Source organism: Gambusia affinis, linkage group LG13 (genome assembly GCF_019740435.1).
Source record: "Gambusia affinis linkage group LG13, SWU_Gaff_1.0, whole genome shotgun sequence".
Lineage (NCBI taxonomy): Eukaryota > Metazoa > Chordata > Actinopteri > Cyprinodontiformes > Poeciliidae > Gambusia > Gambusia affinis.
In genome coordinates this window covers 4059688-4087383 of record NC_057880.1, presented here as the reverse complement: position 1 = coordinate 4087383, position 27696 = coordinate 4059688, and the positions used below count along the sequence as shown (strand labels likewise).

Sequence of the window (27696 nt, the reverse complement as noted above, 5' to 3'; positions counted from 1 at the left end):
ACTTTTGGTGAATTAAAAGATTATTTAATTCATTGTATTCAATGTAATGTTACCACGAATGTAAATGTATCAGACATGTTTTTTAGATCAGAGTATTTGTCACTTTGGTTGCAATACTTTGACTTCTATGAAACAAGCAAATATTGATGTTGCAAAATACAATATTTTGTTTTGCTTCAGTTTGTCAGATTAAAATTGACATTAAAATAAAGCAATTTTAAGTTATATATGTATATTTTCAAAATTATAATAATAAAATATTTTCTTGAGAGTTTGGTAAATTAAGTTGCAAGTTCACATTTAAACTTTTAAAAGCTAGCAAAGTATGCAGTTTCATGAACGACTGTAAAATGACAACTTTTTGTAATTAAACTACAGGACTACTGTAATTTTATTATGATCAAAATTTGATGAAATTATATAATTATATAACAGTAACCATGTTATATAACTACTGTGCTATTTTAAAGAAATTACAGTAACTAATCTAATTACAATAAAACTGTAATTAAATGATAGTAAAACTGTAATAGGATTACAGTAAGGTTACTGTAAAAAAAAAAATTACAGTCAGGTTACTGTACTTTTTTTACTGTAAAAATTACAGTAGCTGCCAGTAAGTTACTATAATTTCTACAGTGTCTTTCTTAACAGTGTACTTTTCTTCAGCTAAGATTTGACATTCTAATTTGTTTATGTAATTATTTATTTTTTCTCACGAGGGGGGGACGTGAGGGGAGGATTTCTAATCCAGCGCATTTGACCTGAAGATGGCTGTGGAAACAGCAGCTTTCTTACGGCCCTGGACGCGTTTGCGCGCCGCGGACGCACGCAGAGGGAGCGCTCTGTTTGTCCGCGTCATCCCGGGCAGCTGCTGTTCAAACCCCGGCATTGTGTCGCTGGTGGTGCTGCAGCATCCCTGCCCTGATCGCGTGAAGACAGGTCTGACGTGGACGTAAACATTAAGAGGGGGGGGGGGGGCTGACGTCAGCAGCAGCAGTAGCAGCTCCAGTCAGTAAAAAGACTTCACCTCCTCCTCCACCTCCTCCATCTGCGCTGCTGCCTGCTCCCCTGAGGTAGGACAGGAGTTCCTCTGAAGGCTCACAGTTTCATTCTAACCCAACACTATTTCTTTCTTTCTTTTTCTTTTTTTCTTGTTTTTTTTGTTTTGTTTTGTTTTTTTAAACAAAAAAACCCCAAAACTTTTTTCCATCATTTATTTAGGCAGAGTTAAAGTCCTGCCGCCGCTCCGCTCGGACTAAAACACCATGGGGGGACTGGATGCGCTCCGTCAGTTCACGTTGATCAAATGGCTGAGAGAGGAGCGACAGTCCAGGAAACTGATTCTCTTCATTGTTTTCGTCGCTTTGCTCCTGGACAACATGTTGCTGACGGTGGTCGGTAGGTGCAATCCGGCGTCCCTGCATGAAACTTTTGCACTTTTCTCTCTTTTCTAACTCATGTTTTTTTTTTCTTTTTCCCCAATAATCATCTCTGATCTTCTTTTCTACGTGGCCGTATTTTAATCCTAAAACAGGCGCTGAAACTATAAGCTGCCACTTAAGCAGCCACTTATCACCACCGTGTTGTATTTGAATGATAATAATATATTATTAAAATAACAGGTAACAGCTACTATAGCAAAAAAATAAAATATACGTTTAGCCATTTTTGAGATTTTTAATGATTTAGATGTGTTATTTAATTTATTTATTTGTTTATGTTGTTTGGTTGTGTGTTCGTGTTTCGGGCCACAGGGATCCATTTTGACTTGATCTCTGTTCAACACAGACAGGACCTGGAACAGGCCTGATCATTTACATTAAAACCACAGCTGCACCTTCTCCCTTCTTCTTCTTTGTTTTTTTTTGTTGTTGTTTTGTTTTGTTTTTTGTTTTTTGCCAAGACTATCTGTCTCTTTACAGGAGAAGTTTGCTTCTAGACAGAAAACTTAAGAAAAGCGACCACAATCTGGCAAAAACACAGTAAACTTACTAACACGATTCAGACCGTTTCTCCAGGCTAATTTTTAATTTTTTAAAATTAATGTTATTTTGCCTTAATGGACTATGCCAAATTTCAACTCCACAGAATTGTTCTGTGTTCTGCACATTAAAAAAAAAAAAAAAAAAAAGATTATATCTTTTGTGCTGTACAGTCGCCTTTTAAAAAAAAATCCATCAGGTACATCTCTGTTATCCAGTCCAGCTGCAGCCACTGCTTTGAGCCATGCCTTGTAGTGAAACAATGCAATTTCTGAACAGCTTCTGAGCAAAGGGGGTGGGAAGCATTTAAAGGGGATTTACTATGGAAGCACAACATTCAAATGTTAATATCTTAAATATAAAACCTAAAATATGTAAAAAAAAATAAATAAATAAATTCTTGGTTCTTTGTTACTTTTTGTAAGTTTATTGTTAATCATTCGATTGAGTCGCACTTTTTAAGCTTAGAGTCTTAAAATTGCTCATAAATATTTGTTGTACGCATGTCAGGCTTTTGTTCTACTGCCATGGTCACGGCTACTCGGTTCCCCCACCAACTACGTTCCCCTCCAAACGACGTCCCTTTTGTTCTTTAGGCTTCAGGCCGTCTGGCTCTTCAATCCTCAGACTGAGAAGTAATATTTTGTCTTGAGATCTTCCGCCATCTTAGAACTCCAACTCTAAAACTCCAAATGCTGCACGTCTGAGCAAAGATACTCTGATCTTGTGTCAGATATGTCATCACTCCTTCCTTTAGTGTGACGTCAGTCTGCCTGGATGTTGACCTGGGATCGTTTACGTTAAAATATCGCCCGGTCTTTCGAAAGCTGTGTATTCAGCAGCTGTTTGAAAGTGTTGGAAAGTAAACTAAAGATAAAGAGAGACGTTGGTAGTCATGATCATTAAGTTATGTAGACCTATTGCTATTAGTGAGTAAGTAAAACAGCACCTATCAGAGAGATAGGCTTTACAAAGATACAAACATAAAGTCTTAAAAAAGGCAAAAACTAACAAAAAAGGTAGCAGTCTATCATTATTATATAATGTTTTGTGATGCATTAGAATAACACCTGTGGAAACTTTGACAGCTTTATTTAATACATACTAGCCCTGTTTCCCTGATGCTGCTGATGCGTTGCCTCTCTGTCCCTGTAGTTCCCATCATTCCCAGCTACCTGTACAACCTGGATGAGTCTGCAGATGTGGAGATAAGGAACAGCAGCCTGTCGCCACAGGCTCCCTCCGGCTCTTTCCACACTATTGTGTCTTTGTACGACAACAGCGTCAGGGTATCGGGCTCCAACTCCACCGTCAGCGCAAGTGACCCGGCTCTCCCCACCCCGGCTCACGCGCCGCTTCCACGCAACTCCTCCGACTGCCCTCAGTCCACCAGCAGGCTGCTCAACGAAAATGTCAAAGTTGGGATGTTGTTTGCTTCCAAGGCCACTGTGCAGCTGCTCATCAACCCCTTCATAGGGCCGCTGACCAACAGGTACGGCTCCGCTCTACTTCACTGTCTTGCTCAGTCGCTTACAGACCAAGCTGTTCCTACGTTTAGCTGAATGTTGACATTTGCCTGACTGAGCAGCTTCTTAGGGATTATGCTTCATACCGCATTTATATAGGTTGCCTTCATGTTTTAAACAAATAAATTAAAAACAATCAGTAATCTTCTTCAGCCAATTTAATGATTAAACAATCACCGACTAATATTGATGACAATGATTCAAATTTGACCCTTTTTTGTTGGATTCCAAATGGGGTGAATTCTAGAATCTTTAACCTTCTACTAATTTTGAAACTTCAAAGCAGATTTAATCTGAAAAACTAATTTTGTTTCACAAAATGAAGACTCTTGACGGTCTTCCCAAGCTGTTTTCATTTACGGATAAGATCTGAATTGATGAAATGACAGAATGCTCTCAATAATTCAGTTCCAGCCTAAAGTTTTGCCCGTGAACGTTTGACGTGATTTGGAAGTCTATCCTTTGGTCTTCCAAACCTGAGCTCTTTGGGTACAAACAGTGTTTTTTCGGAGAAGAAAAGAGAGAAGTCTTCAACCGTAACAACAGTTCAAAATGTTAACGCTTCAGGCTCTCGGAGACTCGTTGCTGCTCATGGGATCATGAAACTAGAACATAATGTTGGCATTTGGAAGGATAAGTTAAAGAAATCTGCTGCGACATAAAAATCCTAGAGTGGCCCCGGATCTCAGGACCGTTGGGGATCAGTAGTGGGTGTTTCCACGAGGCCGTACGATCTGGACGAGCTGCAATGATTTGTCATGGAGTATGAAGAGACATGCGTCATCCAGGCCGTGGTCAGATGTACGACAGAGAGGCCGCACGACTGGCCATTAAACGTCAGGAGGTGAAAACAATGTTGGCCTCACCGTGTTTCGGTTTGCTTGATACAATTCAGAACGTCAATAAAATAGTCTGATCAAAATGGTGGGGGATTTCTCTTAATGTTTTGCAAACAATACGAGTAGGTGCAGTATTAAATATGGCCATTTCCATGGAAACAATGAGAATATGTGTTTCCATTAGAAGTTGTAGTTATTCCTAACGTACAGCAAAGAGATGCTGCCTCAGAAACCGTCACATTTTTAATGCAGATAGGTGGTCTTTATGTGTATTTAGTTCTAATAATGTATTTATTACTTGTTAGGTATTTATTATTTCATCATTTATTTAAATTATTAATACTGAGTACGGAGGAGGTCCCATTTCCAATGCAGTTAGAAAAATATAATAAGCGGTAAGTTAAAACTAATATGATCAATAATCAGGATTATTCTGCAGGCTGCTCTAGAAAAAAAATCTCTGAAATTAAGTAATAAGTAGCATATCATCTAAGTATCAACATGTGAGGGTTTTTGTTTACATATGTGCACTTTACTAAAATATCATTGACATATAATAAATGAACCTTTTATAGATTTGCAGTAAAATCTTATACTGGTCATTGTTTTGTTTGTTTTATTTAGTAGTCATGCAGAGAGCTCATTCCAAAACTCAGTCAAATCAATGATTTAAATACAGTCGCTTTATACCTCAAGTCTTAAAATTTATTCACTGAAAAGTTTATAATTTTGTTTTCAGGATGATAAAAACCCAGTGGAAATAAGAGCAATCATTTCTGCATTACAGTTTAATCCAACAATCCAGTTGCATGTTGCTGTAATCTGACAGAACGTGCTCTGTTACTTTTCGGTTTTCTGCTCAGTGTTTAGTTTTGTGTATTTTCGATCAATTTTATGTGTTTTTTCCTTATTCCACTGTATGGTTTGGATCACTTCTAATCCTAAAGTTTGTGTTTTTTTAAGTGCCGCTGTCTGAATCGTTTGCAGCATTTCGTTCACATGTGACAATAAAGTGTCAAGTAGAGTAAAAGAATCAAATGAGCATGTGAACAAGCTGACTCAATAAGAATCACTTATCAGTAGTAGGAATTTGGATTTAAAATTCTTAGCTAATAATTTAGTTAGCGTTACAAAAAAAACAAAAAAAACATTGAAAATAAACGACGTGCAGATGGATAAACTTACTTTGCCTGTTTGGTTTAAAAACTCTTTGACTTGATTGGTTTAGTCAGAACTTTCTTCAGATGTTATGGGCACCTGATGTGATTTTACAACAAACTTTGTGGAGAAAAAGTGAAAGAGAAAAATATCGACATGAACCAGACTGGACGGAGCTGCAGCCCTCAGACACACACTGCTTACACATCACAGACTTCCTGTCAGAAACGGAAGAAATTATGAATTGAATTTTCCCGTTGTGTTTTTAAAACGGAAAGCGTAATTGCAAGTATGGTCTTATCTACGACAATGTAAAACAAATAAATAAATAAAAAACACAACAACAGACTCCCATTAGGGGGTTTTGATGAAATGGTAAATGACAGTTTGATGGGTTTTGTTTTGTGGATAAAGATTCATAGCGACTGATCTAAAACCACTGGATCAAGCAGAGCAGAATTCCTGATTACAGAGGTTTGGACGTGTGTGTGCAAGTTTACATTTGCCTGATTTTGCCCAGATGACTGCAGTGTGAGAGAGCTGCTCAGATTTCAAACCAAGAGGAGTGTGACAGAAAGAACAAGAAGAAGCAAACGTCAGGATCAGCTTGTCAGACCTGATGACTGGAGACACAAAGACAAAAACACTGTGGTTGGTTTTTATAAATTTAGTTCCTTATTATAGCTAAACAGTTTTGAGATTAAAGCCGGCGGTTCAGCAGCTGCAAACGTCTAACACGAAACTGAACAAACATCTTTTCCTCTTTAGATGTACGATCCAGACAGATACAGTGATGCATCCAAGCTGCTTGGACTGTAAGGCTGGAATTGACATTTTTGACCAAAACATCCACTCAGTTAAACAAGCTGGTTGCTTCTATCACAGTGTTGTGATAGTTACAATGAAACGTGCAATAATAATTACTGCTGTGGCCTCGGCAGAGGGTAGGCCACAGCTTTAAGATGTGCTGCTTTCTGAAAGGAATAGGTTGTTTCTGTGTTTTTGGTCTGGGTTTGAAATATGGGTTTTGTCACTCTTACATGAAGCATTTCACTTCATGTCAGTTGTCGTTCCTATCAAGCTGCACCAGATCTCAGGACAAAATATGTGCAGCCAATGGGATCATTCAGTGCAAAAGTAATGTTCTCAAATTGTCTCAACATGAGGCTTTAGTCATTGTTTATCAGTGTTTTCAGAAGCCTGTCATGGCATCGACGACCACTTTAAAACCCCAACGAGAGGAAATGTAAATTGTAAGTAAACTAAAGACACGTTCCATCGTCTTCATCAATCACTTTCATTTCTAAAGTTCTTAAATCAGTTCCTCGTCTTTGGTTGTTAATTGATATTTAATTTCCATTTGTGGTCAAGAAATCATATATCTGCATATGTGTTAAATTAAAACAAGAAGTGACTGCAAACACAGTGATGAAACTATTCTGCTCTTTCTACTGAAAAAAGACTAGGGGAGACTATTTGCATAATTTATTCATGTTAATCAAGCAAAACTGTTCTATGTTTGAAGTTATTTGTTTCTTTACATGAAAGGTAAACTTCAAGTACAGTTGCATTCATTTTGTCATAAAGATTAAGCAAAACTAATCTATGTAAAAAAAAAACAACTCTACTTTTTAATATAGTGAATGAAATTTGTAAGTGCACTGGAAAATCTAATTAGTTCATCTCACTTGAAAACATGGTGCAAACTCACTGCCTCAAAACAATCAAGACTGAAATCTTTAAAATGTTGGCAAGTTGTACATCTCAAGTTCATACAACATATAAATTTAGAACGTACAAACTAACTTGATCAATTTGATTAAGTTGAACAGCTTTAGTTACTGCTTTGTACTAAAAATTACTGGAAAGCAGTGACAACCTGGTGTCTTAGTTCAATGAAGTTGATAATCATGAGTAAAGTTGTCATGAAGATGAGCGAACATCTGACTCGTGGTGCAGTTTCTAATATTCAAAGGCCATAAACAAGTTCTCTGCTGCTCTGACAGTCTCCTCATTCTTCATGAACTGACTGCATAGATAAAGCTTTGGAGTTTTTGTTTTCTTATCTTAAAACACATTTTTGTGATCGATTCAAAAGTGGTTTAATTAGTTGCTGCTGCTGCTCCTGGTGCTGGTGGCACAATGCATTGTGGGATAGCTTGCTGGCTAATTCTTACTGTCACTTATAAACCAATGACCTAAAAAAATTCTATTATTGCAACATATAATAACAAAATGAAACTGTTATGTTGTGTGATTTAAGTGTTGCAACCCTAAAATAACTTGATGAATTTTGTTTAATTGTACGTGAACTAAATAAAAGACGTCTCAGCATGTTTACTACAGGATGGACCTGGGCAGCAAATCGATGGACATATATTTGTGTAAAGATACTAACTTGAGGTTTTAATGTTTGCTTCACTGATTCGGTCTTGTTAAATTTACTTCACCACAGATTCATTTTTCTCAGTGTCAATCATTTGGACCGTTGCAGGCTTTGGACCCAGAACATCCAGACAGAACGGTGCTGTGCCTTAGACGTAGTGATGGGCTGAAATTATTAGCTTGTCTGGCTGCTCGGAATTGGAATTGTATATTCTTCATGTATTATTATTATTATTATTATTATTATTATTATTATTATTATTATTATTATTATTATTATTATTATTATTATTATTATTATTATTATTATTATTATTATTATTATTATTATTATCAGACCAGCCATTTTGGCTGTCTTTCTTATATGTACGTCCAAAAAGCAGGTGAGCATTTAATAGTAGTTTGTATCTGAATCATGTTACAAAGGAACTGTGTCCATTAGTAGCCACACCAAACATGTACTGTATTGTTTCAGACCCGGCTGGACCCATTAGTATTTGATTTAACCACTAAGCCCATGACGTAATGATAGCTAAAACACTTGAATACAGACGAATATGCTGTAGTTATACCGCAGTATTCGGCTGTTCTAGAGGTCGGCCGTGTATATCGCCTGTTCTGCCAACTCCGCGGCCTCGAGACCCTAAAAACATTTTTAAGCGCGACAAAAACAGGAAAAGCAGAAGAATTTCGAAAGGGAGCAAATATTTTTCCCAGTTCCAGAAGCAAAAAAACCCCCAAAACTCTGCTAGATCAAATATTGTGTTATTTATTTATTTATTAGTAAAATTGCAAGAACGTGCTCTCAATAAATTGACATTAATAAATTGCTCTCAAGCAGGTCTGTGGCTTTAACATAGCCGCCCTGTCCCTGGTAACCAAACGTGTTTTTAGAGGGAAAACAAAGGGCCGACTGTCCGATATCTCCAACATTTATCCCAAAAGCAATACTTAGTTTTTCAGAGGGACATTTCATATGCAGTAATTGAGGCATTGCAGCTTGTTTGTGCCTTTCACTCCTGTCAGAGGACAAATCAAGACAATTCAAGTGTGCCTGATATTTACTGCGAAAACACAGCGACTCTGATCTGATGAAAACCAAGCTTGGATAGGAGCTGCTGGTTTAGCATTTCAATCCTCGCTAACGCAGGCTGAGAGGAACCGACGTGCAGACACAAGGACACAGCATGTGGAAATTAAGGTTTCTTATTTGTAAGAGCTAAGCAAAATGAAAAGACAACATGAAATTATAAAATAAAATAAAGTAACAAAACGTTAAAGGTCAGCTTACATTACATTGTTTATAAATGTCTCTTATGAGTTATTTTTAAATGTACTAATGGATGACTTTATGAGTTTGTTTTCTGTTCCTGCCCTGTTTTCAGATTTGCTAACAGTTCTCTCAATCGTTGCTTCATCCTCACATTTTCAGATGAAATGGATGCTTTTTTTTTTTTTTTACCTACTCGGCTTCTATTCAATTCTCCATAAAGCGCTTAAGTATTTCTACAACCCAAAACATGATGCATGTATTGCTATTGCAGGGAAATAACACGCTTTTTACCTTCTGTGTCCCTTTAGAATTGGATACCAACTTCCTATATTTGCTGGCTTCTGTATTATGTTTCTGTCTACCATCAGTAAGTTTAATCGAATCAGTGCTGATGATCAATAAGTCGCCCTGCCTGCTCTGTGTCTGATGGTTTATTCTTTGTGATTCTGCTGTTTTTCCTGCTGTGAAGTGTTCGCCTTTTCATCCAGTTACACTTTGCTGTTTCTGGCCAGATCGCTTCAAGGTGTTGGCTCCTCCTGTTCTTCAGTGGCTGGTAAATACCTTTTAATTTTATAAACTGAACATAACCTGTCAGTCTGTTTGTCTATTTGAAAGTTGATGAGGTTCTAATATTGGAACAAATGCCTTCTTTGCTAAGTTCTCCCCCCCCCAGCTTTTATTGACTCATGCTACCTTCTTTAGCAATGGGTTTAAGAACAGCTTGAGTCAAATGTAGGTTTCATGTCTTTGACTTTAGTCTCTTTCATTAAACATTTTGATGAGAAACGGGCATAGATGGGTCTGTTTTGGACATTCATAACTCCAGTCCATGCAGCAACACGCCGTTCACACATGTGGGCTTTCAGGAATCAGTCTGGGATCATGGAGCCAAACCAGGAATGAAGTTCGCCTGGATTGTCGTGGAGCGAGGGCGTCAAATCCTTTTTCATTTTGGGCCGAGTTAAAAATCTGAATGCTCTTAAATGGCCAGAATACCTTGATACCTTTAAACTGTTAAAGTGTCAATAAATGGTTGCTTGTTTCAGCATTTTGAATGGAACTGAATATTGAACATCTTCTCACACTGATTGGTCTCTCTAGGACTTTCTGGTTGTTTTCAGGCCTGTGTCACAATAACAGATGACAAATTGTCCCAGAGCTTATTGCGATAAACAATAACATTGTTGTTTTGAGGACATTTTCAAGTATTATAATGGTCTTAATGGCATAAAAATGCAAGAACACTTTCTCAAAAATCAATAAACTTTAAATTCTAGTGAACATTTAAACACCGGAACTGGAAGACATTTGGAATATTCAAAATAAATGTAGAAAAGAACAGAAACAACACAAAAAATAAATAAATTATGAAATCTGTGTAAACAAAATTATCTTTCAGGAAAAATACCAGATTGAAGATTTTTAGTTATTGGTTTAAAAAAGAGGGGGGGAAAATTATAAATCAAGCAAATGAACATGTTTGAGTTTCTTTTCATTTGTCATGCAATTAATTTATTTATTGTTAATTGTGACAGGCTTAAGGGTTTTTGTGGGGTTTTTTGCATTCAAAATCACAGATTTTGTGTTTCTAATTTAGAAGAATTTGCAAGGAATTTTTACGATATTTGCAACAATGTTTGATGTTCAGCACAACTTTTCATCGCTCCCTGTATCAGTTACATGCTATCATATGACATCAAGTAAAGCTGAGGCAGCAGTGACTTCAACCCAATGTTGTTGTAGCAAAATCAGAAAAAATGTTGAGATTGGTTGATTTTATGTGAATGTTGCGGACTTGTGAAAAACTGGAAGGACTTATTGATGTAATCTGGAGTCTAGAGGGCCACATAAAAATCTACGGCGGTCCAGATTTGGCCCCCGGGCCTCGAGTTTGACACATATAATGTAGAGCATGACACACAAAATGTGTGTCACACTTCTATGATTCTCAGTGGTTCAACACATCAGCGGTGTGTATGGCCAATGACGAAATCACCCTTGAGTGAAACTAAAATTATGCAGTTTTAGTGTGACGTCATTGAGATTTTTTTCTTTGGTCCAAGTCAGTTGCTGTTCTGGAACAGGTCAGGAGCTGAAAGCGTATAAATATAAATGGCACATAATGTAGAAACAAGCTACACATTATGTCTAAGAAATTAGACATACTGTAGCATCAAGAACCTGACCTCAAACATGCTCATTCATGCACAGATGTAAACTCATCACTATTCTGACCCAGGATTTAGAAAATGCCTTCAGGTTACATCTTTAAATTGTACAGATTACTTCTGATATCATCCACATTTAGACTGTTCAAAATGTAAAAATTAAGTTATGACAAAAAAAATAAAATAAAACAAAAATTTGAACGTGAAAATTATGTGCATGTAAAATACATGCCAAAAGTGATTGTCTTCCAGCAATAAACTTTTAACTGCAAAGGTAAAAACTCTAAACAGAAGGTAGCTTTAACACAGGGGGAGAATCTCCCAGTGAAGACCAACCAGGAAGATAACCTCACTGTCTATTTTGAGAACACTATAAAATAAATTAGTGTGGCTTTGAAAACAATAGGTGGGCCTACTCTTCCTGATGGTTATCTAGCGTAGATAGCAGTGTGCAAATGTGAAACACAGAGACGCCTTGACCAATCAAAACACACCAACTAATAACTGTGTCCAGTCGAGCTTACAGGATACCAGATCCACTTTGGATATGACTTTGAATAATTGAAAAAAAAAAATGTGGTGAACCTCCAACACCAAGATGAAAACAAGCAGTGGCTCCCTGGACAGACAAGCTTGATGCTGGGTAGAAATGTTGTGCAGAGAATGAATATATGAGTATATTTTTTAGAATAATTTGTTCTCAATCATTATTCTTCTCTTCTCTTCTCTTCTCTTCTCTTCTCTTCTCTTCTCTTCTCTTCTCTTCTCTTCTCTTCTCTTCTCTTCTCTTCTCTTCTCTTCTCTTCTCTTCTCTTCTCTTCTCTTCTCTTCTCTTCAAACCTTAAACAGTTTAACAATTTATTTATTGATACTTTTGTGGCTAGAAGCAGTAAAATCCTTTCATCTACAATTGAATTGTTAATATTGGGATCCTGTGAATGAATATATATTTTTTAGAATAATTTGCTCTCAATCATTTCATGCAGTTTTGGCTCCCTGACAGAGAATTCACCCGTCAGACAAACAGGCCTTGGATAACTTAAACAAATGCCTAAAGAATTGAGACATGGAATATTTTCTTTTTGTATTTAATGAGACTGATATAATTTTTTAATACATACTGTTCATACCCATACATCAACATCTCATCCGGCCATCTCCACTTTGTTACAGTTACATCTTCCACGTTTTACATATTTAATTTTTCTATTTTTACATATTTCTTCTCAACATGTTATTACTTTGTCATCTCAATCTCATTGTGACTCGGTTGTGCACGTGCGGAAAGACGTTTTCAATCCGAGCGTTGAGCCGAGGCTGCGGTGTGCTGCGTGTTTTTAGGCATGGGGATGCTGGCCAGTGTGTACACAGACGATGAGGAGCGAGGTCACGCCATCGGGGTCGCTTTGGGAGGTCTGGCTCTGGGAGTGTTAGGTATGCACACACTCACACTGCAGGCTGGCTTCACATACTTTGGCTGCACAGTAGGAGCCGTGTGTACCGCATGACCTGCAAACACCTCAGGCACTTTCCTGTTGAGTCCTTCCTTCACCCATATCTAAAGGAAAGACATATTATTATTATGATTATTATGATTATTATGATTATTATGATTATTATTATTATTATTATTATTATTATTATTATTATTATTATTATTATTATTATTATTATTATTATTATTTTTAAATATGCAAAACATGTCCTGGATGTGTTGATGTTTTGATTTTAGATTGTTTTTCATTAGTTTCTATGATTACGTTCATTAATTTCTCAGCAGTGTATATATAATACGTTATTGTAATGCAAAAGAAGAGCAGAGAAAATGCATCTAAGAATAGAGCAGGTCTTTAGAGGGTTCTGTTGTGTTGGTCGGCACTTAGCAGCTTTATGTTCCAATCCGAGTGCTGTTGCCCCACCAACAGTACCAGGACTGGAAGCATTATGAGCTGATATGTGTGTTTCTTAAAATAGTCAGAATAGAATAGAAAGCTGCGTTCACACTGCAGCCTGAAGCGACCCAATGCCGATTTTTTATTTATATTTTTACATTTTTTTGGACCTGATGCGACCTGTATGTGATCTTTTCATGACAGTATGACCAACACAGGTCGGATATCCGATACGTATCCGATTCAAATGTGACCTAACGTCCAGGTCGCATTCATCCGACCTGAACGTCACTGATACTCGACAGACGTCACTATTCTGCGTCTTGATGTGCAGCAACAACCATGATGGACTTTAATGAGGATTAAGTTGTTAATATGCTGCTCCGGTCAGAGAACAACTTCAGATGAGTAAGCTGTGCTCCACCGTTAGCATCCATGCGCCCTCTACTGTGCGTGCGGGACACTTAAAGGGTCATTTGCCCGTTCACACTGGAGAACACATACAGGTCGCATTTATTCAGAAGTGTTTCTTTCCAGCGTCCTTGCAAAGCTCCAAAAAATTAATATATAAGATGTAATCAGGATTCTTTCAGACACTTGAGGGAACACCAGCAGATACAAAGCTCGGCTTCAGCCGCTTTACAGCCTTGGACACGTAGAAGAATTCAGTTCAGTTTCTGTACCTTTGTGCATTAATCAATGCCATGCAATGTAACTGAATCAGCTAAAATATCCCAAGAACTGAAGGCTATTCAAGTATTCACTTGTGTCAGTTGACACAAGTGAATACTTGGCTTTTGTTGTTAAAGCAGTTAAACCATAAATAATGCCTGGATCCCAGCTTGTTAGTTTGTTTTTTGTGGTTTGATTTCATTTTAGTTTCATAATTATTTTGTGTTACTTTATTATTTTGTTTAGATCTGTCTTGTCCCTGTCTTCGTCTCACTGTTTCTAGTTGTGTTTATTTCTTCTAGCTATTCCTTGTTACTCTGCTTTTATTAGGTTTCTTTTCTCCAGTTATTGTTTATTGTTAGATTTATTTCCTGTTACCCTGTACCACCTGCTCTCTCTCCCTCCTCAGTCCGCCTCCTCCCCCTTCACTCACACCTGCAGTCAGCTCATCAGCCCAGGTCTTTTGTTCAGCATTCAACCTCCCCAGTATTTAAGCTTCTCCTTCTCACTCACTCCCCACTGAATCCTCTCATCAACTCCTGTTATTTTTTCCCCTCTCGATTCCACTTGTCTGCTCCCTACAGATTTATGGTTTGTGCTCTTTTATTGATTGCTGGTTTCCTGTTAGTTTTTGTTCTTCTGCTTTTTTCATTAAATATTCTAAAACTACTTGACAAGTAAAGCCTGCTGCATTTGAGTCCGTCACTAACACATCATGACAAATTATACATTTTAACTTTATTCACCTCTAATGTGATACATATCCTGTACACTTAAATTGAAGGAAAAAAAAAAAGAAGCTCGTCAAATCAAAACAAAAAACACCATGCCAACAATGAAACACAGTTGCAGCAGCATCATGATCTGGGATTGACTTTCCTCAGATGGAAGCAGGAAGCAACAAGTTAAATGAAAACATGAACTTTTCTGAACATCCAAAAACCTCAAGATTTCCATTGAGAAACTGAAAATGAAAAAAGATTTTATTTGTCTGCAATTAGTGGTTATAGCTGCTTCAACAAGCAGATTACTACTGCATTTTTCCTGCATTTCCCCTTGAGTAAAGATTTCATTGTCAAAACTTGTATTTGAAAGAATCATGGGGTGTGTAGACTTCTGAAAAACTCCTTACATTATTATATAGCTATTACTGTTTTTCTCCATCGCTTTGTTTCATTTGTCAGAACAGAGTGGAAATTCTGAAACTCTCAAAAATCATTGTGTCACTTGTGCACATAAAATCAGTTTTTCATTCTCTTGAGTTGTGAACGAGTTGCAAATGCTTTAGCACAGGCAATTATGTATAATTACCTATTTTATATACAATTATATACTTTTTTCTACATTTTCAGTCGCTTTTTGATCAAATTTCATATTGATCAAATTTCTGTTGAATAGTCTCAACCTCCACAGGTTTCAAGCATAAGTTCGTTGTCCAAGTCTTAACATGCAAAATGCTTGAACAGGTTGCCAAAATATCTCAATCCTATTTCTGTGTAATTCCATTAGCTATTTTTTTCTAAGTCTGTTCTGAACTGATAAATTGCTCCCAGGTGAATCCTGAGTTTCTCCGATGTAGTTAAATGTATGAAGCTTTTTTTTTTCCTGGAATAACGTGATGGTACATCAAATGGCAGATGGCACATGTGTCCAGAGTATAACACATTCTTACATTTCTGACAATGGAAACACAAGGATTTGGACGGGGTCAACAGCCACAGAAAAGAATGAGAGGAAAAGGAGTGAGGCTGTGATGGAGGAGTTAGGAGGCAAAACAGGCTGAAGAGACATCTGCCAGTTTCCGTCACTCCACCATCGTCAGGATATGGTTTGTGACCCACCGCAGGATGCTGAAGGAGTTCTTGTCGTCCTACGCCTCCACCACTTTGGGACATTTTTGGGGAAAAGCATAGGAAGCCTCCAGGTTTAATTCCTACAGCACTGCAGGGACAGTGTTCCTCTAGGAGATTGACGTTTTCTTTGCGCTCTGCCTTCTGTATCATAACGATACAATCTTTCAACAAATTACAGTAAAAGGGTAAATGCGTCTAGTCTCTTTTAACTGATGTCCCACAATTATATCTTACATTTTTTGCCTTTAAAACTTTATCCATAGTTTTTATCAGAGTCCTCTGTTACATTGACCAAACGGAACAGAGTGTTTTATCCATACACAGTGACAACAAGGACTTGTCAGTCTGATGTGCTGGCATGTTCACTGAGATGAACTAAGGATTTTTGAGAAAGAAACTTTCTTTTGCATTGAATCCATGGTACTTTGTTGTTTGGACCAGGTGTTTTGAGAAGTGCACCTGCTGTTTTGCAGACGTCAAGAATGATTTGAGAAATGCACCAAAGCGACTGAGAAACATGTTGCTGCCTTTGTAAAAGCAGGTTTGGTCACTGAGTTGCACATGGTGTTGCACACCGGCCCTTGATCTCATTTATCAGTAGATATCACTATTGACCATACATAGAGCACCATCATTTAAAGACAAAGGCCAAATAGAAAGGAACATGTAATTTTATAAATCTCTGCACTCGGACTGTCATTTACAACGAGAAAAAATAGGGTTACCCTTTCTTTACATCCATACATTCATTGACAGATCGGATGTGCTAACTGCAGTGAATCTCAGTCATTGTTGTCTCCTACAGTTGGGCCCCCGTTCGGCAGTGTGATGTATGACTTTGTTGGGAAAACAGCTCCTTTCCTTGTTCTGGCATTCCTGGCACTCTTTGATGGGGGTAAGAACAGGCAGACACCTAAATATTGCTCAGGGTTTGAATCATTTCTAATCAACTGGATTCCAGTATCTTCTTGTTTTACTTACTTAATATTTAATATATCTCTTCAGCTCTGCAGCTCTTTGTTCTTCAGCCTACCAAGGTGGAACCTGAGGTCAGTGTTCCTCATCCAACCCAGCTGCCCTGTACCAACTGTTGATAAGTCGTACTGCATCGATTATCTGTCCGGCAATGTTTTCTACATATTTTATAAGTTATTCTTTATTTTGGTTTTCATACACAGATTTAAGCAAAAAATAATAATAACTGAATAAATCTGGTGTTAGTTTTATTCGACATTTTTGAGTATTTTCCAAGGAGCACATTTGTGAGGTCAGACACTAATGTGGGATGAGAGGACCAGGCCTCTCAGAGTCAGTTCTAATTCATCCCAAAGGTGTTCAGTCAGGTTCCAGTCCATGTTTTGTACAGGCCAGTCAGGGGCCCATGCTAGCTTTTTGCCTTCCTGCACTAGTGAACAGTCACTGTGGAACTGAAGGGATCATCCCGTGATGCCAAGTCAGAAATTGTCCAAGCCTTACAAAGGCATTGGCACTTACATCAAGTTCTGAATGCATATTTTAGTAAGTCTCATGCCTTTGTGTCAAAATATGCAATCAAATGCCTCCCTGACAGAGAGAATATAATCTTATTGAGTTGAAACCGAAACATAATCAATTTTGTGAGACTACAATTTTCCATAAATATATTTTTCTTATTTTACATTTAATTTTTTTTCTACCTCCTTCTGTTTCTTGCATGTTATATATAACCAATATATCAGTCGCATCTGTTGACTGATACATTTAATATTCTACTGTTTGGGAGTCACCACAGTCATATTCTAAGTTCATATCAGAAATTACCTATTTGACTCTTCATTAATAGCACTTCTGTTTTTTAGCACTTCAAAATTTTTTAAAGCACTTTACAGAAAACAGAACAAACATGCAGTTTGTAAATAGTTATAAATAAGAAACGTTTTGCAGTGCAACGCTTCTAAAAGTTGTTTTGCTCAGAGGTATTGACATGTAACTCCGTATGTCATAATCTACACATTGTTCTTCTTTCACACAGAGTCAGAAGGGAACGCCACTGTTCACGCTGATGAAGGATCCGTACATTCTGATCGCTGCTGGTAAGGAAGCAATAGCAGCGCTGCGGGTTTGAGGGAGGTTTGTTCAGTGGCGTTGCAGAAAGAGCAGGAAGACAGATGGACTCAGATGTTGTTTTGGGTCATGTGGGCATGCTACCAAGCTAACAGAACAAAAGCTCTGCTTGGTTCAAATCACGACTTCCAGTGCTGGTTGCTAAGTGCAACAGAGGGAGCAAAGTTTTATGTCATTCAAATGATTTTTACCACATGTGGGCAAACCATGAACAGCTCTGGGCATGTTCTGGGTGGGCTAAAAGGAAAGGCCCCTGCATCTGACCTTTCAGAGCGTTCCACACCCCACAGTTTGGACCCAATGCTTCACAGATTTTATTCCCCTTTTTTTTTTCTTTCATCATGTAGCTATTTAAAGGTTGTTTGCATCCCTTCTTATGGACACCGCCTCGGTATTCCAGAAAGAACCGACGGTCAAGACTACCTTTATATCTAACTCTAAATATTTGCAGAAAGGGTAATATTTACAGAGGGTGTTGACAATTATTGTAATGTTCGAGTCAATTATGCAATTGAGACTTTGTGATGCAAACTAGTTGTTGAATTTTAGTTTGACTTCCTCCCTACTGCCTATAAATTGGCAAAAAAATTAATTAATAAATAAATAAACTTGTTTTGGGATGTATTATTTTGTTAGCATCATTTCAGTGGTTACGTTTTAATTAGCATTATGAGCTAAAAGACATACATTTAACAGAAAATGCTGGTTCAGTTTAGTTTGGTTGACGGTTCTGTTTCAGATCTGGTAGGATGAATCGTAGGCTAAATTGTCTGAAATAAAAAACACATTAGTAGTCCAAAGTGAAATTATGTTTATTTGTAGACTGGAGAAATATGTAATATAAGAACATAAACACTCAATAAACATGTTGTTTCCTTGATAAATTAATTGATGTTTCCTTTCACCATACCTTCATAAAAGTAGGATTTTGAAAGGAAGAGTAGCATTTATGTAAGCAAAAGTGTTCACAATGCAAACCAAATTCTTAGCTGTGGTGTTATTAAACAACATCTGCCATAAAGAGATCAAACAGGTAACAGAGGCAGCTGGCTGGAGCTGCTTATGCATCTTGTTCCAGATGGTTGTTTGTTGTTTGTTGGAGGAGACTGTATGTAGTTATCTTTAATCTTCATCTCCAGGTGCCATTTGTTTTGGAAACATGGCAATTGCCATGATGGAACCAACCCTCCCAATCTGGATGATGGAGACCATGTGTACCAGGAAGTGGCAACTAGGTATTTAAGCAGAAAACACACAAAACACACACTGCAACCTGCACCACCACAGAAGCACACAGCTGTGGAACAAAAAAAAAACAAAAAAAAACAGCATATGACCAGAGCACCTGCTGGTTCAGGTTCACTGTGAGCGAGACTCCTTTCTATGAACATTGTTCTTCTTCTTCCAACTTTTAAAAAGCCTGTAATTTCCATTGTCATCTGTTCTACTGCTAGCTTTTCCCACACCAGGTATGAGATTCGTTGTCGGTTCCCCAGAGTTAGCTTTGTCAGGTAGCTGCTTCTCTGAATGGTGCTGTCCTTGTCAAGCTGATTGGTTGAGGTCTATAGCTATGGTTTGTGGTTTGTGCTCTACTCTTTCCACTTTTCAGATGATGAACTCTGGGAGGTGTTCACAGCTTTGATTGTTGTTTAAGCATCTCTACAAACTTTCTCCGGGTCTGCTGGGTTTCCTGGTCTTCACGATGCTGCTTGTCCGCTAACACCAAACCTCTCAGAAGCTAGCAAAACAGCTTTGTTGGGGAAATTAAAATATTATACTGATGGGTTTGTTTTGGAAGGGAATCGGGTGCTCTGGATTTTATTTGACGTTTGTCAAAGTAACCTTTTTAACTTCATCATTAGGAGCAACTTTGCATTGGTTTATCATCAAGGCACTGACGATTGATGTTTGAAAGTGATAAAATGCAGAAAAGTGTATTTAGAAAGTAGCCTATACCTGCAACTGTGAGCTGTGTGTATGCGTGTGTGCGTGCGTATAAAGCTCTGTTTAAATTGTCAGTTGTTGACATTGCCTTCCCACAGACTTTTCTATTATATTTTTTTTTCCTGCCCGCTTGTATATGAAGTCTAGGTCAGATAAAGAGGATGAAAGGGGAACAGGATATTAGGATGTCACATGCTGGCAGGTGGAAAGGAGACTTCATTACACACAATGTGAGATGTACAGCAGCTCTGTATGCGACACTGATAAACATCTCCTTATCTTTGCATTTCTGCCCACACCTCTGTTCCCTTTGTGGCCCAGGCATCGCTTTCTTACCAGCCTCCATCTCCTACCTTATTGGAACCAACATCTTTGGCTCGTTGGCGCACAAGATGGGAAGGTAGGGAGGGAAATTGTCCTTATCTACTTTCCTCCACTCTGCCTCGTGGATATGGTATCTGTTTCCGCTCCTATAAATGAGTTTCAGGGGTTTTAATGTTTGCGTGGTTGTGCCGTTATTGAGGCCTCGTCAGAAAAAAAGGCATTTGTAATTCCATTATAAAAATGTTGACTTTTCTTTAAAAAGCGATTTTGTCGTTCGGCAACCAATGCTGAACAAGAGCAATGTACTGGTCAGTGTTACTGTAACAAATTTCTTGTGAAGTATAAGAAGGCTGGACATTTTATATCCAGGCTTTTTTATTTTATTTTATTTTAACCCAGCCTTCATTTCTTCATAGGTGACATGGATCCTGCCCAATAAAATTCACAGTATCAATTTATAATTTGAAAAGAGATAAAAAAAAAAGAAAAAACAAAATGTAATTCCACCAAGATTTTTAACAGGAAATTTTTTATCTGGAGCTTTTAAATAAATGAACAACAAGAGGAGAAAATGTCAGATGAATATGTACATTTCTTCAGCAACGTTAGAACAAACCTTAAGCCTTTCATCAGTTAGTTTTATTAGCATACAATCCCAAATCAATATCAGAGCACATTGTCTTGGGCAGTCGTCCCACAAAGACAGTAGGCCAGGGGTCCCAGAGTCGGTCCTGGAGGGCCGCCATCCTGCATGTTTCAGTTCTCTACCTGGTTTAACGCACCTGGATCAAATGAGGGCTCGTTAGAGGCCTGAGAAGAACATTGACCTGCTGAAGAGGATGTTGATGCCACCAGGGAGAGAACTAAAACATGCAGGATGCCGGTCCTCCAGGACCCACTCTGAGGACCCCTGCAGTAGGGATAAGAACAAATAAGGGGTCTGGTGACATGAGGTGGGTGAAGCTGGTCTGTGACTCAACATGGCACCAATACTAGATCAGTGACAACTGCTAACACTATTTAACACCAATGAACAGGTGATAGAGCAGGGGTCTCAAACTCCAGTCCTCGAGGGCCGCTGTCCTGTAACTTTTAGATGTGCCTCTGCTGCACCACCTGAATAGAATAATTAGGTCATTAGCAAGAACTGGAGAACTGATGTACACAAGGAGGAGGTGATTAAACCATTTCATTCCAGTGTTTTTGTACCCTTGAGGACTGGAGTTTGACATCTGTGCTTTAGAAACTGCTAAGAAGATTGCAAAAACTACAATCTTCACAAAAAAAAGAGCAAAAAGTAAAAATGTTTCTTTTTTATCCAATCGTACTAACTAATTCCATATCAAGCATAATTATTCTAACTGAAAACTGGTTAAAAGGCATTTGTGGAAAGTACATTGAAAAGCCCCCTGACGGATGCAGAAGGCTTTAGCAGACCAGTTTAGTCAGACTTGATTGTTTCAGCTTTATGTAAGCTGCCAACACACAGCAGCACTTTTCACAGGAAACTGAACTCCTAAACCCTTATGCATGACTTTCTGACCAGTACGTTTCCTCTTCTCGATTTATTGTTTCTGCATAATTCAACGTCAGTGTACTGACAGCCAAACACTAGTAAATATCTCGGCAGTCATTACTTAAAGGACTATTGGGTGGAAACAATTAGATTAGTGACGGATTGTATCCTGACTACTTCACATGAAGAAAATAAGAGATGACTTTTTTTTTTTTTTTTTTTATCTTAATTTCCTTAGTTAATGTAAAAAGCTTTATTTGTACAAAAGTCTGCTTTTCCTGGAATGTTAGAAACTGTCATGTCTTAAACGTGGATCAATAATTATGTTTCCCAGATCTGCATTTTGTTGTGATTCACCCAACATCTGCAAAATGATGTGAGAAAGCTTTAAATGATTTCTTTTAAGCTGTCTGTAAACAACATATGAAGTACACAAACCTATGAACTGTAGAAAATGTTAGAATGTATTTGATGTTGTGCCAACCTGACATTCATGTGGATGTCAATGTGCTCAGTTACATTGAGAATGATTCAGCTGTGACGACTCCTGTTTGTTTTCCAGATGGCTTTGCGCTCTCATTGGAATGGTGGTGGTTGGCTTCAGTGTTATTTGCGTGAGTACATGAGAGAAGTTTGAGGAAACAGAGGAAACTCACACCTCTACTAAAGTGAATTTTATTAGCAATGCTTGGTTAAAGTATCAATTTAAAATGGATTTAAAACATGAACTGGATTCTATAAAATCCACCAGAAGCTGAACGTCTTATTGGGATTCAGCAGAGTGACCAACCGGGTTTGGGCCCTTGTTGCTGCAGTTTGTATGTTTCTGTTTTCCTTGTGCATGCCAGGATTGTAAGCCAGCTTCCTCCACAGCACAGTGTGCATGTTTGTTCCTTCCAGGTTGCCCTGTAGGTGTTAGTGTTTTCCTGGTTGTGTGTCTGAAGACCAGCTGGCCTGTCCAGAGTGTTTTCCACCTATTCACCCTCTTAAAATGGACACCAGCCCTCCCACATCCCACAATGCTTAAAGGAGAAAGCATAATTAATTGAAAGGATGAATTTGTGATTTTATCGCAAATTTGTGATAAACTATAGAGACACTGAAATTAATAACTAATTTGTCTGCTTTAGGTTCCATTTGCCAGAAACATCTATGGTCTCATTCTTCCAAACTTTGGTGTTGGTTTTGCTATTGGTGAGTTCTCACCTCTACCTGCTTTGTTGCTCCATGTAGTCTAAAGTGATAGTTACACATGTTTTCTAAATGGATCTTACAGGCATGGTGGATTCCTCCATGATGCCTATAATGGGTTACTTGGTGGACCTGAGGCATGTGTCCGTGTATGGAAGTGTGTATGCCATTGCTGATGTAGCTTTCTGCATGGGATTTGCTTTGGGTAAGTAGAAAACCAAAAGTAAAAGCATTGAACGATACAAATTATTTAGCTAAATAATAGCTAACGCTATGTCAGAATACTTGAGGGGGTTTTTATTTCTGTTGAGTGTAAAAAAATGTACTGACTTTGTCTTTCATAACTGAGTTTGTTTCTCAGTTCATTAAAGAGCCATTAGGTAAGCTGGCCAAATGCAGTTCAGTTACATTCATTTTATCTAAATGCAATTCAGTTCAACACCATTTGCATATAACATAATGAGGTTCAGATACAAATTCACCTAGACATTTTAAACCAGCAAGTCTGCCTGTTTATTATTATTATTATTATTATTATTATTATTATTATTATTATTATTATTATTATTATTATTATGATGTGGAGAAACAGCATTCCGCTTCTATGCACCACAAATCTGGAACAAACCTCCAGAAAACTGCAAAACAGCCAAAACTCTGAGTTCCTTTAAATCCAGACTAAAAACCCAGCTGTATAGAGTTGCTTTTGAAACATAATCATGAAACATTAATCAATAATCTGATGTGTAACGACGACAAAATGTAACGCTGTTGACTGTGTGTTCTGTGACTTTGTATTTTTGCGTTTTTGTGATGTAAAGCACTTGCTGAAAGGTGTTATACAAATAAAATTTGATTTGATGTAAATATACCATGTACCGCAGTAGTTCTTAAAAAATTTTGTTTTTTTTTTGTTTTTTTTTTGCAGTTTTAACAGTACCCTTTATTTATTTTATTTTCAAAAAATCTGAAAAGATAGGAGCTAAAAATGTACCACCTTGCTGCTTCCACAGGCGTTAACAGGGAAAGCAGCAGCCTGGTGCTGCTAAGGAAGTATTACAGTGAAAGCTGTTCAGAGAGGAGCAATGTGCTAACACTGCTTCAAAAATCACCAGCATTAAGGCAGTGTGAGTTCAACTATGACTCAGGTGAACTCAAAGATAAAAGCAACACAGAGAAAAGAACAACAGTTGGTTCTCTTGGCTGAGCAAATTAATTAAACCCAAATGACTGACCACTCAACTAAAAACGTTCATCATCCTCTTGTGAGAGACCAACTCAAGCTTTCATCAAACCTGATCTGATCTGATATGTTATCTTGTTCAATATAACTAGAATGAACAAAATGCTTGTGTTAAAACGCTTCATTATTTTCCAACACTAATTCTTCGCCACCCTTTGATCCAGATCTACTTTTCTTTACCTATTTTCTCTATTTTCTCTATTCAAAATATGATAATCAAAACTCCAGAGGTCGAGTTGGTCGTGTTCCGACTTCAGTGTCCTCTGACTGTCTACTATTAATCTACAACTCATGTTTCTTCGTCTCGGCACTAAAAAAGTCAAACAAACAAATCTGTGCAGTGTTTCCTTGTTACAGGTCCGTCCATTGGAGGATCCATAGCTGAGAGCATTGGCTTTCCTTGGCTGATGACCATCATCGGAGTAGTGGACATTTTCTTCGCTCCTCTCTGTCTCTTCCTTAAGAATCCGCCTGGGCAAGAAGAGAAAATTGTAAGTTTTGACCTAAATTCAACACCGCCTATCAGAACCATTCCATCAATGAGATGCTACCCAAAATCAAAACTCCAGGATGGTGCACTCTGGACAGAAAATGGAATGACAATGAAAGCAGCTAAAGTATTTTTTTTTTTTTTAAAAAGATGTATTTATTTCTCTACTGTTCACCTCGGTTTAGTGCATTGTGCACTTTTGACCTAAGAATACAATTTGGCTTGTTGAAAAGGTAGTGGACTGATTTAAAAAAAACAAAAAACAAGCAAGGCTCAAGAGAAAAAGAAAAAAAAAGAAAAACAATGACCCGTTTAGCTCAGCCCCAAGCGAAACACAACACAGAGCTGCTGTGTTCCACATCAATTGGATTTTAGAGAATCTGCAGTGAAGTAAATGTTTCCAGGTTGTTGAAAGGTTACCTCACTACCTGGATGCAGGATCAAAATAAAAAGTGAAGCAATATGTTGTGTTTATTACGCTGCAGGAACATGTTGGTATTCAGTTGATCTGAGTTCTACTCAAGAAAACTGAGTCTGAAACAAAAACATAATGTGAAGAACATGGCGGCCCGCCTGGAGTGCAGAGTGCAGCACTGAGCCGGTGAAAACATCCGGATCACACTGCCTGGTTTTTATCTGGACCAACAGGACAAATTTTGGTCCTGTTTGCCACTAGTGTTTGATTGTGTATGACTTTGATCCCACCAACCTGAGCTAATCTTTGTGAGCTGGCCTCATACAGTCCAGGAGTGTTTTGTCCATCCACCTGCTTGAGCGCCTTAACCAGCTGTGTGTGATTCCTGGAAGAGTAGCCATCATCACACTGTGGCACGATGCTCATTTGTTTTATTCCACTCAGCAGTCATTGGCTCACTAATTCCACTGTTGTCTGTCTTACATACATCTATTGATCACCTCTGCTATTTCCTTTCTTCAAGATTTTTATATCTCTTCTGAGTCTTCTGATATGTTTCAACAGCAGAGTTGGTGGTCATCCCAGGGTCAAACCCCCAAAATTAACCAAGTAAAAGTCTTGAGATTTGCATTAAAATTCCCTTTCACATGTACAAACATGGCAGCCATGTTTGAGTTACTTTTCAATATCTTCTGTAATTCAGTCTAAAATATCTGTGGATCAATTTGTGGATAGAAATCTGACTGATTGTGTACCTTATATTGCTTGGAGTTAATAACAGTTCGTCAGCTTCTGTTTGTCCATCTAATGTTTGAGAACTGAAACCAGCTCAGATCCCAACCCCAGTGTGGGTTTAATAATCCCAACCCCAGTGTGGGTTTAATAATCCCAACCCCAGTGTAGGTTTAATAATCCCAACCCCAGTGTAGGTTTAATAATCCCAACCCCAGTGTAGGTTTAATAATCCCAACCCCAGTGTAGGTTTGAATCTGGGGAGTTTTGTAACAATCATAGTGGATTCTTCAGGGAGATCAGTTTTGCACTGATCTTCTGCTGACGTCCAGTAAGGTCCCGGCAGGTTTTTTGTTTTTTATTTTTTTATTTTATTTTTTATTTTTTTCAGGCAAAAGGCCCATTGTCCAAATGTCTGAGCTTCACAGCAGACCAATTTACAAATCTTCTGTAAAATTGATCACCTCTGGTTAAATCAGACCAAGATCTGTAATGCTAGCAGTAAAGTTTTGTAGCACAGCCCTCAGCTTGCTCCGACCCTCTCAACAAGCTGAAACTTCTTCTCTGCAGCTAAATCTCCTCGCTTGGAGTTTTTGATTTTTTCCAGAAATCTTTTCTTTTTAGCTGCAATCTTCTCAGTAGTTTCCCAAAAACGATGCTAAAAAAAATGGCAGCTGCAGTCCTTCGTTGATCTGCATTGTAGACAGATCGACCAACGCTTTTAACCCTTGACTTTCAATGACAATCAGTCTGTGTGTGTATTCACCCTGCGAGTGCATTGAATAATTTCCAGGTGAGGTTGTGGGGAAAATTGTCATCATTATTTTAATAAGAAAACCAATTTGTTCTGTCTTTGCAGGCGATCTTGATGGACACAAATTGTTCAACGAAGACAAGGTCCTACACCACACAGGGGACGTACTACCAGGGCGACGACATGGACCCAGAATATGACGAATACGATTAACAGGACGAAAGGCGGACAGCTGAACCCCCTCAGATTCTATATTTTGTTGTACAAAAAATAAGAAAATAGAAAAGAAAAGAAACCCGGGGAATGAAATGAAGCAACACAGCCAAGATAATTCGAAGTCAATGTTCTCGCATTTGGTCGTCACTGTTCAGTGTTCTCTTCACAGTCGTTATTGGAGGAAGCCAAAGTTGTTCTTATTATGTGCATTTTGTGACAAGTGGTTTTAGCCAGCAGCCTTATTCAGTGAGAAGATGTTAAAAAGCACTTTGCAGACAGGAAGGGCAGCGAGGACAGACTCTCTGACGGTTTATTTCGAATCCAGAACATGTTCGTATTTCATGTTTTTTGCCCTTTGAGTTTCTGCGTGTCAACATTACTGTCTAGAAAATATTATCAGAACTTGATGTCCGGGTTGTTATAATTGCTAAGTGTGTGATATGTCAACAAGGGTGAGAGAAATTTCTTATATTTATTTCAAATTGATGCAAATAACTGTTATTGGTGAACTGCAAGGGGAGAACAGTAGTGCCAAAAGTAATTCACTATTTAAACCAAGAATGTTGGTTTTCATTTGGCCATATGTGTTCAGTTTTGATTCCACAGAATATGACTAACCCATGAAAAAAAAGATACAAAATTCATCTGAAGAAAAAAGGAAAAAAAGCAGCAAGTGCAAACATAAAAACTTAACAAAAATCTGTAACATTTTCAGTCCAGGACCTGTATGGTTCTAATGTACGGTTGCTTCTGTTTGTTTTTTTCTGCTTTTGTATGTTGAATTTTGGCAACACAGTTAACAGTTAACAAAAGTAGCTGCTCTCCTGTTTTCTTTTTTCTTTTTTAAAGAAACATATCAAATAGAAGTGTAAAAATATATCCAGCTTGTGAGACTGTAAACGGTACTGGATTAGGACAAGGAGAAAAGATTTTAACGATATTTTTGGGGAAACTATTAAGCCCAAGATGGTTTGTTTTTTTTGTTTGTTTTCACAAATAAAGGTTTTACAAATTCAA

General features: G+C 37.9%; 1 protein-coding gene across 1 annotated transcript; it reads left to right on the top strand.

The window, feature by feature from the left end:
* Positions 1-1006: 1006 nt before the first annotated feature.
* slc18a2 (solute carrier family 18 member 2) lies at positions 1007-27696 on the top strand. Its single transcript, XM_044137105.1, has 15 exons — positions 1007-1401; positions 3141-3477; positions 9475-9533; positions 9636-9719; positions 12676-12768; positions 16557-16646; positions 16757-16800; positions 17763-17823; positions 18994-19089; positions 20120-20198; positions 22201-22252; positions 22769-22832; positions 22915-23034; positions 24430-24563; positions 26569-27696. Exons 1-15 carry the CDS (start codon positions 1269-1271, stop codon positions 26674-26676), a joined length of 1554 nt encoding a protein of 517 aa, XP_043993040.1. The 5' UTR covers positions 1007-1268; the 3' UTR covers positions 26677-27696.

Coding starts and splice junctions, on each gene's coding strand:
- slc18a2 (XM_044137105.1), top strand. CDS start 1,269: ATGGGGGGACTGGATGCGCTCCGTCAGTTCACGTTGATCAAATGGCTG. Junction 17,824..18,993: donor GTACATTCTGATCGCTGCTG/GTAAGGAAGCAA, acceptor CTTCATCTCCAG/GTGCCATTTGTTTTGGAAAC. Junction 20,199..22,200: donor TTGGCGCACAAGATGGGAAG/GTAGGGAGGGAA, acceptor TTTGTTTTCCAG/ATGGCTTTGCGCTCTCATTG.